The sequence below is a fragment of the Aptenodytes forsteri genome, unplaced genomic scaffold, assembly GCF_000699145.1.
Source record: "Aptenodytes forsteri isolate BGI_AS27 unplaced genomic scaffold, ASM69914v1 Scaffold241, whole genome shotgun sequence".
Classification (NCBI taxonomy): Eukaryota; Metazoa; Chordata; class Aves; order Sphenisciformes; family Spheniscidae; genus Aptenodytes; species Aptenodytes forsteri.
This window is the reverse complement of record NW_008795252.1, coordinates 5065383-5078942: the sequence shown is the minus strand read 5'-3', so window position 1 is coordinate 5078942 and position 13560 is coordinate 5065383. Positions and strand designations below refer to the sequence as shown.

The 13560-nt window shown below is 39.1% G+C and overlaps 1 protein-coding gene across 1 annotated transcript in view; it reads right to left on the bottom strand.

Moving 5' to 3' along the window:
* PIK3C2G (phosphatidylinositol-4-phosphate 3-kinase catalytic subunit type 2 gamma) overlaps positions 1-13560 on the bottom strand; it is a 219113-nt gene that overhangs the window by 31992 nt on the left and 173561 nt on the right. Inside the window, exons 26-28 of the mRNA XM_019471996.1 lie at positions 11774-11966; positions 11087-11208; positions 6766-6874 (exon numbers count right to left, since the gene is read on the bottom strand). Of these exons, the coding sequence (XP_019327541.1) occupies positions 6766-6874; positions 11087-11208; positions 11774-11966 (424 nt within the window). The remainder of the gene's footprint in view (positions 1-6765; positions 6875-11086; positions 11209-11773; positions 11967-13560) is intronic.

The window sequence follows — 13560 nt, the reverse complement described above, 5'->3', positions numbered from 1 at the left end:
GGCAATAAGCATTTTGCACAGTTATTCATAAGACAGCAATTTCTCCCTGAACTGTGTTAAACTGCCTGCTGCAGGAGTCCACCATTCAGATTTCCACCAGCAAAGTGTGCAAGTACCTTCTTAAGCTCGCCCTTTGGCAGCAGACCACCAAAGAACACACTGAACTTTCAGGTGATTCCTAAATCAATGGGACTTCAATCAATTGGACCCCAGACAATGGGACTGAAGTGTATGCTTAGAGTTAAGCATGCATCTAATTACACTGCTAAATAGAAACAGGCACATCAGAGCTTTGAACATATGTATGATCAAAAGCGCACTATATTTAGGTGGATAGAGTCCACTTCTAAACAAGCAATTGTTGTTACAAAGATGTGACCGTAGGTAGGAATCTTAGCGACCTTGTGACAGTCTTGGCAGATAGGCAGGCACCGAGGATGACCACAAGCACTCACCCACCCTTTTTTCCCCTGGAATTCTTACCTTTAAATCGGTAAATGGAAATTACCTAAAACGCTGCCCATTTAGGGATTTTTTAGGAAAAATCATTTGTCTAACCATTCTTACCTAGTAAGACTACAATCTTTAATAGGTAATGTTGATATTTTTCCAGGTCACTCAATAACATTAGCCTATTGGGGAGCAGCCAGGTATGTATGTGTGCATCAGTTTTGGTCTGGCTAGAACTCACACATGACCTTTTTTTAGCCATTAAACTCAAAAGGGACAAATTCCACCTTTACTTACACTAGGATACAACTGAAATAAGAAATTTCAGTAGCATCGGGGGAGCTGGCACAGCCCTGCACCACTGTAGCATGGTAGAATTTGTCTACTGCTCTCCATCAGAGACTAACTAGAAAAGCACTCTGCTGTTAGTGAAACACAGCCAGATTTCAAGCCAGATTTAATTTTGCTAGAAAGAAAAGAAGCCTTTCCTCTCATTTCAGCTTTTTTTTCAGCTGTGTTAGAGTAGATTTGGGGTCAGAGAACACCCATGCACCTGTTATACTTTAACAGGATGGAGGATCAGCAGGAAAGAAAGAAACCAGAAAAAGCTGACCTTGCTGCAGCTATTATAACATCAGGAAAGGACAGCGGAAAAGAGAGGACTTTGAACCCTCCCCATTTTGGCTCTGCTGGATACCTTGCTGCAGGAGTACAGGAGTGGTGGGAGTTAAAGGGACCCACATACCTCGGGTGCACTTTGTACCACCGTGTTATGTACCTCCATACAGGCACTGCGGGAGCTATTTTCTCATCTCTGCAAATCCCAAGTAACGCCAGTGAATAAATACAAATGAAATATGGGAAGCTCTTATCAAACTTGATTACTTTTATAGTGTAACGCATTAGTCACTCTAGAACAACGCTGTGGTCCTGGTTTTCACTGTATGCTTGAAAATGAGTGAACGTAACTTACAATCATTGCCATTTACATCCTCTTTAAAGCCCTTTTACACAGCCTGTAAGTCACCATAAAGCTGTTTATAGAACCTATCCATAGCTGATACACTGTCACTGTTTGCTTCCCTGCTTGCACTAGGTTTATCTTTGGACCCAAAGTCCTTAGTTAATTTGGATACTTCAAAAATTTTTATAGAGTCAAAACCCAATATACCTCATTTCTTTTCACTAATTAGCCTACTGTGCACCTGCACTTACTATTATGTTTGCCACCCCCCTCCCCCCCCAATAAACAATCCCCCTCAAACATCCAAGCCCACTGAATTTGCACACAAAACCAATCTATGTGAAAGATGTGGGACAAATAACATGTTTATTTAAGGCTATGTAGTTTTGCAAGATCAGTATGTACAACTAGTGTCTGAGCTGTGTTATCAATAACAATATCCACATATTAAATACCACTTCTTTCGAATGAGAGATGGGAAGATTATCCACAGAATATTACTAGCTGGCTGATGGTACCAAATGCACATGGTTGCTATATAAAACATTGCTTTAGGTTCAGTTTTAGATTTTTCACTTGTAATGCCCAAGCCAGGTGCAAGTTGTCTTTTCAAGATAAGCATTCAGCTTTGTGAATGCTGCTGTTTGACAGCAGGGCCAAAAGCAGACTAAATTAATGGAGCCTTACCATGCTTTTGTGTCCCCAGAGAGTGTACAACCCTGTACCCTTCTTTTGTGTCCCCAGAGAGTGTACAACCCTCCTATAATACAGCAGTAAAATGACAAGCCACTAGGCCAGCCCTAATTTATATGGTATGTTATGAGATTTGGGCTGCAATCTCCATTCAGCCCATCACTCAGTTGGGGTTAAGAGTGAAATAGAGAAAAATGTAAAAGTGGTCAGCAGCAGCTGCCTTTTGTCACAGATTTGATTTATACTTTGATAATGTATATTTTCGTGCTCCTCCATGTTACCTACCTTCAATTTATTGTTTCTTGATGCCTCACCTCTTATTGGTGGCACCACTTGTTTGTTTTGCCATTTAATGAAGCAAAACTCCAGGAGTCTAAACATTGTTGAGTATGTTGCCTTGCTGATCTAGAAGACCCAGGCATTTCAACACATGCAGCTGATGAGCTAGTCAGCAATGGTGCAACTGGCACAAAACTAAATATTCTTAAGGTGTGATCACATATATTGCCACTGGTTTGGGAGGAGTAGAATGAAACTAAAAAAGGCGCTGAAACCTGTTTTTGATCCTGTCCTAAATGACTCAATATGACAATGAAGGTGCATCAACTTTTGCATTTTAGTGATTGATGTAATGAATATAGCTTGTTGTTCATGTATATAGTCTGGTGGTGTAATTATTTATAACTGAGTGTTAACCTGATTTTAGGAAAAGCACTCCTATCCTAGGCAACTCTCCAACGAATGTCTAAGAGGAAGTCAATGAATGAGGCTTATGCTCAAAGTAAACCACAGACTTAAAAAACTGCTTTGAATAGGGATGGGCATGAGCACATTTAAGCATTTAAACCGGCCCAACAGCAAGTATCTCCATCAGCTGATGTTTCTGCATTTATTGGATCTGATACTAAAATTCAGAGATAGAGAAAGGTGGCTTGAAGTTTCTATTCTTTAAAGAAGGGTTTAAAGAAACATTTAATTCCACTTAAGCTACAGTGCAAATGAGAAGGCAGCTATTTTCCACCTCTTCTCCTTCGTTCAAACCATTTAGCAGAAAAGGTCAGTGACAGTCTGACCTACTTTTAATTATAACACAATTTTCATAATCAGAACTTAGTCTGGACTAAAAGGCATGCACTTAAGGCATGACTGAGGAAGGAATTTGGATATAATCCCATTCTTTCTTTATTTCTAGGATTTGTAATTACTTAATTGGTAGAACCAAGCATGTAGTCAGTCCTGTGTGGACTGGACTAAACTTTTCAGAACTGAAAACAGTGTCTAGTCAGTCAGGGTAATGCATTTACAGTGATAGCAAGGGCATTTTATAATGAAATAAAAGCTCTTCTCTCCATCTCAGATAATACTCCAGCATACTGTACAGCTACAATACAGCTACGATACTGTACAGCTACAATTCAGCAGAAAGAAATGACTGTGTCAAGAAAGTAACAGGAACCCTGTTCTACAGGCATCTGCTCTTACAAGACTTCTTCACAAATTTCTGAATTAATTATTTATTCCTACATATTTTTACTATTTCATAGGAATGACAGTTTGGTAATGCTTGAGAACAGACAACTCACTAAATTGTTGCGGTCAGGCTCCCTAGCAATTTGAGAAAAAGGACAAATTTGACTGCAAAGTTGTCCAAGGCACAAAGAGAGACAAAATAATTGTATTTATTTTTATCAAGAAAGCCTCCTGTCTTGGCTTTCTGCTCAGAGTAAAACCAAGAAGACACCATGACACTTTTAAAAGAGTCATACCAAAGGGAAAAGTAAAAAAGAAGCCTTCAGCTGGGAATACAAAGGAAGTTACCCATTGACTGGTCTCCTTGTCCTAAGTGGGTCAGAACACTTCAGTATTTTCTAAATTTCTCACATCTCCCAGCAGGAGAAGCATATTGAAGTAAAAATAACGATTCAATGTTTATAGAGTATCAATAACTTTAAAAGGTCATCATCTAGAACTACAGGTTAGCTGCATGGTTGTAAGCAAGATGATCTCCTGCATGCAATAGCACTTTACAGATGGAAACAATCTGCTCATTACTCCATTTATTATCGTGCCCTCCAAGTCCAGCACACCAGTAGCTGTGCAGCTCTCTTAGGCACAAAATTATTTTCTTCTCCTCATGGTTCAGCACTACAGGCTGTACCAGACTGGAACGGTTTTCAACAACTGCACAGTCCAGCATGTCTGAATATCCCCACTGGGCTGGTTCAGAGCCACACCAGTGTATGTCCCCAAGTGGATTTCTCCACAGTTCCTTTCGAATGCCCTATTTGCGTTTGTGTCCCAGTGTCCCAGCAGCAACGTGCTGGGAGAACTTAGCCAGCTCCACACGTGCATGCTGCAGGACCATAAAGGGAGGAGGAAAGGCATTAGGAAGCCCATTGCAAGGCAGCATGCTCTGGCTGATTACTAGCCCATTCACAGACCATGGAGCAGGAGGGAGAAGAGAGCTTCTGCGTGTGACCGGGAAATGTTTTTATTACTATCCCAGGGCTTTAAGCAGTCTAATTTTTCAACCGTAGATTAGGCTTCTACACAGCAGTGCTTGGCCCAAATTGAAAATCCATGTACCTTACAGCAGCCCAGAGCACAGCAGAAGATACAGAGCTCTTCATTTCTAGGTCACTGGCTTATATCAGTTCTTCCTCAGCTGTGACCAAAAGGCGCTAATGTGAAATAAACCCTAACATGAGTGACAGAAATTGCACAACAATTAACCCCAACTTGTGCAGTTTATTTGGCAAGGTCAGTCAAGGGAGTCAAGCACCCAAGTCAGCTGTCTGTACCAAATTAAATGTAACTCTGTGAGGCAGATATTATTTATCCTCTTTGGAATTCTCAATTTCAACTCAGGTCACAGAATTTATATTCATATTAATAAGAAAACTCCTGTTTGTTTTACGTATGGACAATTTCCTCTTTAATGTCCATTACACAGTCACAGCTGGGGAAGTTATATAGTTAGGTAGCAAACATTTTTCTCATCCTGCAGGATGTTTGAAATTTTGGAGAAAAAACATCCTGTCATACCCTCTTTTGGCATCCTAGCCTGTCTACGCTATTAAACCAAACCAGCCCCAGTTTGTGCTATGGCCCTGAGGCCACGGGCCATGACATGCCTCACCTGGCAGAGGCCCAAGCTCTGCTAGAGAACGTGCCAACAGTGAAACTGCAGGGTCAACGCATGAGATCGTGCCTTGGCTCCCTTGAATTTACTAGCCTCTACGCAAGCCTAGGATCTAATGTAAAACACCATTTTTTCCTGCCTGTCTGACAGCTTTCCTAGCAACGGCTGGTCGCTGGAAGATGCTCCTTTCTCTCAGACCCTGGTGACACTATTAGTAATTGACCATTCAACTTCCGAAGTGACGCAGAGTGATGATTTAATATCCTCCCAGGGTGCATGGGGCTGTTAGTTGCTGTTGGCCCTGGCTTTTATGATGCTGAGGTGCACAGAGTTTTGTCCTGGGCCAGGCAATGAAGAGTCAGTGTTTGTTACCATTTCAACTTTCCATTTTGAAACAGGACAAGAACATCAAATCTCAGAAAACAATAATGAATAAAAAAAGAGAAAACACCAATTTTCATGGACACAACGTATCAATCTGATAATACTGAAACATTCTGGTTTCGGTCCTATGTTTGCAAAAAAATTTCTTCTACATGTTAACTAAATCTTGAAATGAAGATTATTTCTGGGCTGAAACAATGGAACTTTTCATTTAAAAACTGTAAAAATCAGACTTTTCGATATCTTAAAACCTACTCCTTTTTTTAGACATTACATTCCTCAGAACCTACTCCTTACTGTCAAAAATTCAGTGAATCACTACATTTGGATGGCAGCAAAGGAAGAGAAGTTGTTCTGAAAAATGCCCTGCCAGGTCTAATAAACTATTTTTCCGTCATTCTTGGTTTTGTCTTACGTTCTGATGAATGCTACAATGGGAGCCATCTCAAAACGGTTGCATTAGAAGACATGTCATTTATGTCAGGTTTTTTTTTTCAAATGAGGCCATGGAAAGCTTCCTGATCTTTTGGTACCAATGCTACTAAAAGTCATATGCAAATAAAATAAATACTGGAAGTGCTCACATCAGCCAGTTTCCTGGATCCACTTAATAGCTGCTTCAGATAGAGATTCAAATCCTTCACTCTTTTATGTTCAAGATCTGTAAAAGGTAAATGCCATGAGTGGGGAAACCTGCAAAAGAAGAATATTCGTAAGTATAACTCTTGTACTGTATTTGCTGAAAATATTTCTAGCTCTACTTAACAGAAGAAAGTTAACAATTTCTAAGAGGTAAAACCTACTCCTTTTTTTAGACATTACATTCCTCAGAACCTACTCCTTACTGTCAAAAATTCAGTGAATCACTACATTTGGATGGCAGCAAAGGAAGAGAAGTTGTTCTGAAAAATGCCCTGCCAGGTCTAATAAACTATTTTTCCGTCATTCTTGGTTTTGTCTTACGTTCTGATGAATGCTACAATGGGAGCCATCTCAAAACGGTTGCATTAGAAGACATGTCATTTATGTCAGGTTTTTTTTTTCAAATGAGGCCATGGAAAGCTTCCTGATTCTTTTGGTACAATGCTACTAAAAGTCATATGCAAATAAAATAAATACTGGAAGTGCTCACATCAGCCAGTTTCCTGGATCCACTTAATAGCTGCTTCAGATAGAGATTCAAATCCTTCACTCTTTTATGTTCAAGATCTGTAAAAGGTAAATGCCATGAGTGGGGAAACCTGCAAAAGAAGAATATTCGTAAGTATAACTCTTGTACTGTATTTGCTGAAAATATTTCTAGTTCTACTTAACAGAAGAAAGTTAACAATTTCTAAGAGGTTTTGCAGGTAGGGGAAGGGATGGGAACAGTGTCCAGAGGATTGTTTACTCTCTGACTCTGGTTCTTCTAATAATTTGCTGATATTCTTTTTCATACTGTATCCCTTTTTCTGTCTAAATCATTAATTAAAAACACAACTAAAAGGCACTTATTTGCATTTTATGGTATCTAAATACCTCTAAAAAATTGGCCCTTTATGATCCCAGGTAAACACTACCCTCCCCATTTTTTGCACTGTGCACAACAGATCTCTGATCTCAGCCCAGGGCTCATGCTATACAAACCCTTACGATAGTCCTGACAAGGACTATTTCTCTCTCAGGTTGAAGGAGCATTAGAAAAGCTATCTGTGCTAAATTGCATGTAATGGGTTTTGTGATATGGATTGCTAATATTGGGATTCATAACTAATATTATGCTTTATGTCCTCTAATCTATGTGATATAGAAAGGTAGAAGTTTTGATCTGGTTGTATTTCATGTTACACCACCACTGTAAATAGTTAACCCTGTCTTGTTTACAAACCTTTTTTTCTGGTACAACCTTGTTTATCCACTAGATCTCAAGAGATATCTGAAGGCTTCAGAAAATGACTAAAGAGCCATCTAGCAGTGCACTACACTGAAAAGAGTCACTTGGCCGGCCTTTTGAAAGGCAGCTGGTCAGATCCTACTTTGAACAGGTTTTACCCAATTCCACAGCTCAGTGATAAGATGTCATCAGCTTTTCAAAGGCCAGCCAAATAGCAACACATGGAGCACTGGATTCCCATCCCTAGAGAGGAACACTGGCCAGCTTTGCAAACCACCCAGCTGTAAAAATGGCAAACAGCAGCCTCACCTAGTGAAAATAAAATGACTGAAGATGATTAACCCACAGTTTTTGTTACCAAGAGATTCAATGTAATTATATTTTATGAACTCTAATTAGACCTGTTGGGTTGGGCTTTTTTAAGCTTGTTTTGTAGCAGAAGGCCTTTTATGAAGGGAATACTGATTAACAAGATATTGTAATTGTTTTTAGGGGTGGACAGATCTTTACCCACCTTGTGTAATACTTCTGAGGAAGAACTCAGCAGATGATAGCAGCATATTGTATGTATGTATGACCTTTTGATTAGTTTTGCCTATAGCCCTGAAAGATCAGGGCTCAGTTAGGCGCTGCACAAATGAATAGTAAGAGGAGATTCTTGCCACATGAAATTACAGTGGCAGGACATATAATGAGGCGGGGGAAGTGATATGACCCAGGATCATGACATATATGAGCTGCACAGATAAAAATAGAGCCCAGGTCATTTGGCACACATAGATAGCCTGTGAATGTTCTGGGTTCCTCTGGGGCACAAAAAAGACTTCTTTCAAGAGATGGTAGGGCGGATGGTAGGGAGGATCTGTTTGGAAGCAGCTTAAAATTAATTAGACTGTATAACACAAAGAGGACTCTGGCTGTAAAATGTAGGTCCTCAGAAGATGCATCCTAAACACAGTGGCCAAACAGAGGACAGAGAAACTGCTGATTGATAGCACCAATAACTCTGCTGCAGTGAAGGACAATATGAACCTTGTGGTAGTACTGAACACTTCTTTAAAAGGCCTTCATGCTTTTGCTGAATTGCGCCTATGGCTGAAACTGACTGTGCATTTGTGAACACACTTGTGTTAGAAAAGGTTGACTTCCCAAGATGATTTTGAGCTTTGCATCTACCTTAAGCAGATCAGAAAAATATAAACTTGCGCCACGGGCAGACATCCTGCATAGCAGATTCCATTTCCTACTTACTAGCTTGAAGAACATTCTGTGTATAAATTATGTCACTTAAATGCTTTGTTGGGTGAAAAGATTTTTGGCCTTTTAAAAAACAATAATTAAACAAAATTAATACTCTCTCTGAAACCAAATAAGAGGGAAGGTGCTAGAGTGCAAGGGCTTGCTTGGGGCAGCTGTGCTTTGACTTATAAATATGAGCTGAATGTCTACATGTCAATAGCAAAATTTCAGATGCTGAGAACTCTGAGCTTTTGCCATTTCTTGCGATATAGCCAGTATTTAACACTTGTATGAAGCAGACTCATATTGCATTATTTCCACCCAATGCGACATGGATATATACAATTTCATGAATTAATACAAAGCATTAACCAAGTCCTTTCTGTTAGCAGTTCCAATTATTCTAGTAATATTATACATTTTACTTTTAAATTATACATTTTCAAACTGATTTTGTGGTTACATTATGGAACAAGGCTTCTTCCTTCCTTTGAAGCATCTGGCATCGGCCAGAGCTGGAGTTTTGTAACACACAGACAGACTAATGGTTTAATATGGTATGGCAGTTTCAGTGATAACTTCCTATAAAGAAATAATTAGGTTTTTATTATTAGGATAAAATCTGGAATACATGAAAAGCCTCAAACTGACAAAGTTCTGTTAGTAAACAACCCAAAACTTTAACATTAAAGAACATACATATGAAGAAACATCATTAAATGAATTACTTTAACACAGTCTTGGGGAAAGATCATACAGTGACAGGTTACTGCTGGGACTGAATTATGACAATAAAGCTCTGGAGTTCTTAGACACAGCCTCAGTATATGCAGATTAACCCTCTGTGAGGTCTGGAACTCTCTTCTGCAGTGAAAATGTTGTGAGGGATTTTATTAAAGGTAGATTTATCTGAAAAATGTCTAGTATTATTATTTAAATTCACTACACGGTTTCTGAGGTCTATGCATTTCTAAAGAGAAATATATTTTCCTTCAAAGGGCTCTGCTCACCACAGGAAAAAATTATAAATAGGTACTTGTTAAATATTTTATTTCACAACCTAATAGTTAGTGTGCGATTATCTCCAAATCAAAACCATGATTCAAGCACTTTCAGTGTTCAGTTAAATTCCGATTCTCACCAACTGCTGCAAACCAGTTCATGTGAGCCAGTCACAATGAGTCAAATTGGAGTCAATTAAAATCCCCTCAGGTAGGAAAAAGATTCTCTAGAATTAACTAATCTAAAGACATTTAACTGAATGCCTCTCACAAGCTTGAGGGAATATCAAATTTCGATCTGAAATTCGTGGACTTTATTTTTTAAGTAAAAACCATGTTGTTTGTGGCTATTTACTTCAGGTCAAACCTCAAAAACCTTTCTATTTTTCAAGGATATCACTTGAATCGCGTCTTGGTTCAAGTAAACTGCTAGTCTTTTTGGCCAGCTTTATGTTTTATTGTAGATTGAGCTTGAAGAGGGGCTTGTATCAGGTGAGTCAGCATGACTGTTTAGGAGACGACTACTTTGTCCTCAGTGGTGTATGCAGTATAATGTATATGATATTTGTAGAATACATAACTCCACTTGTCTTACCAAAACCATGGATAATCATTACATAAACCAAAGCTGTTTTACATAAGACAGAAATAAACCGTGGGACTCACTGTCCCAGGAAACTGTGAAGAAATAAGATTCAGAATATGAAAAGCAGGAATAGACATGCACATGGATAAAAAGTAATATTCAGAATTATCGCAACTAATGATAGCATATTTTTCAAGAGATATTAAACTGAATGATGCGAGGCACAAAGTATCAGGTTTTGGGGCCGGGATAGTACATAAGATTATTGCGTATTTCTCAGCTGGGGAGTATGCGCATCTTTTTGTAAAAAGGCTGATCACGCCTGCCAGTGTCAGAGATTGGCTTGTTTCTGTTCTGACCCAGTGTGAACATTCCTACACTGCTTTAATATATGGATTTTGCTATGAGTTTTGATCAGCATCATGCAGAAAATAAAAACTATTAAAGGCCCTATCGTGCCTTTAATGAAGTCAATACCACTTACCCTTTGATTTCAGAAATAGCCGTGTCAGGCCTAAGCTGTTCCCCCCTTCTCCTCCCATTAAAAAAGGAACAATAAAATATATAAAAGTTAGACTGTCACAATGGTCTGTGATTCAGTTTCTTCTGGGGCTGAATAGAAGGCTTGACAGAATATGTTGCATTGCCTTTGTGTTTCTAAAAATATGTCTGCCGTACATTTTCTCACATTTTTATCTGTGCACAGAGAGAACCGTTTAACAGCAGAATAACATTCACTAATATGCTGCCTTACTCTGGGAGGGCATGTGATGGAAATTGCTTCTGGAGATGGCTGTGAAGTTTTGAGAACTGGTCGAACGATTTTTCCACAAAAGTGACCACGTTGCAGGTTTGCACCACCTGGACTAGATATAGCTGTATTGGGGAAAAGGGAGAGGTAGAAAAGAGAAATTATCAGAGGTGCACATTAAAAAAAAAGTACAAGAGAAAATATAGGGTGATTTTAACAAAGAAAACCCTTTCTTTAATGTAGTGCCAAGTGTCAGAGAATTCAGTTTGTAATTTATAGTCTTTGCTGCACAGAAAGAGAAACTTGCCTGGATAGCATACAACTCAAACACTGAAAGATCACTGCAGTGTGTGAAAACTAATAATGCACCATTAAAGCATCATATAACAGCCTCCGATTTCTATTAGGCTTCCTAATTTTGTGCCATGCTTTCCTTCTGGATGCTTTAATTAGCTCTTGATTTATTTTTCACTATAGGGCAGGAACTGCTCTCCATAATAGCTCCCTGCTAATAGCTGTCTGCCTGGTGTTCCTTCTCTCCGGTAGCTTATGGCACTGCTGTTCATCCTGTGATCCTTTTAATGTGGCACAAGCACATCTTCTATAAAGGAGGAGGGAGAGTATGTAAGCTCACAGAAGAGTCATTAAAGATCAAGGCAAATGGGGGCAAGCAAAGAATATAATACATACAGAGTCAGATTTTTTGTTGAACCCCAAAATGGTGGCTCTTGCGATTGACTTCTCTGCATCCAGCATCATCCATTCTTGGGGGACAGTCTCTGGAGCTGGAGGCTTTGCAGAGCCTGTCACTGACATCTGTACAAGCGTGTGGATCAAGTTATTGAGTTTAACAGGAAAGCACTCCAAACTTTCCTTTATTTTCCTGAAGAACAAACAAACAGAAGAGGAGTTATTTATGCATCTGTTTTGTTTCCATTTCTTGATCCTTGGTTTCATGGATGCAAGAACCAAAAAGCCCCAAATTCTAAAACCTACCTCACACGAACATGTACACACGTACACACCAGTCACCGCTATTTGCAGCAATACAGCATATCCAGCCCCTGAGTTCTACTGCTTAAAGGAGTGCTCCTGCCATAGCCTGTCTCATGGCTTACCTTGGGGTAGTTATTCTTCATGAGCGGGATACCATCAGCCTTCTTTCAGACAATAGACACGGACAGAACATTTCCATGTGTATTTTGAGGAGTTCCAGGGTAGAACAACATGTGTTCACTTCGACAGGTAGGAGTGAGTGCCCTAGCACTTTCTTTTTGGTTACACTAACCTCACATGGACTTAAACATGTTTGCGCAAGGCTCTTGCATCCAATTCGTGATTTAGCTGTTCATGACGTGTTGCTAAATCCTCTACACAGTTCTTAAAAGCTCTATCCCTGTGGAGCTGCTTAAGATGAAAGAAAAAGAAAGAGAAATTTTCTCCCCCTATCTCCCCTCATCTCACCCCTGTGCAAGGGCAGCCAGAACACACTTCTAATTTCCTGGAGTTTTAAGATCTTTAATCAGAAAAGACACAATAGATAAAAAAATAACCAGATATACATGTAGATATGTACTGTAAACGTGTTTTAACACCAAAGTGAACTCGACTTGAGAAATAACACTGCAACATAATCACTGGTCTTTGAAGAGTAAGATGCAGTACTCATTAGAAAACACTTGCCCTCTTGAATTCAATTGCTGGTTAAGATCTGTTTAACTTGTGATGCTATTTTTTTTTTTTTTCCCTATTTCCCTGCTTATTTTTACAGCTCTCTGAAGATATTCTGGATAGGTTCTGAGGTTACAGAGCAACAACCCATTAGTTTCAGGCCATAAGGCAGCAAACCTCTACCAAATGGTCAGGTGTGGGGTTTTTTTTCTTTTTTTTTTTTCTTCCAGTTTTGGACTATATCTAACTAGCTTACAAGGGCTGACAATACCCTTAACTACCTTCAGCATTCCCTGTTCAAAGCTGAGCAAATGCTTCACCTGTTTTTTTAAATTAAATTCTTATTCATGGGTTTCTGTGAAAGGGTTGGATTGCGTGCTGCCATCAATTGAAATCAACTCCATTCATAGCATTAGCCTAATTTTCATGATCTCAGATGCTCTGGCTAAAGTCTGTAGCTTCACAGATGCAACCATACCAAAAAGAACATTCTACCTGCAGATAGCTCCCCAGCTCGCCCCCCACAAACTGAGATTTCATTCAAAATATGGTGTGAATTTATTATACACCAATTAGGCATACTAAACTGAGGAAAGAAGATGTATATCTGTAATACATGTAAAGATGTATCCCTGTAGTACAGGGAAAGGTATCTCTGAATTGATTCAGTTAATTATCTTAATTATTAATTACATTCTCCAGAAAGAGATACATACAGACTATTTAATAAATAACACAAATTGACACTCAAATGGAAAACAAGAAAACAAATCTCATTTCAAAATATTAGTACAAAATCAATTCAG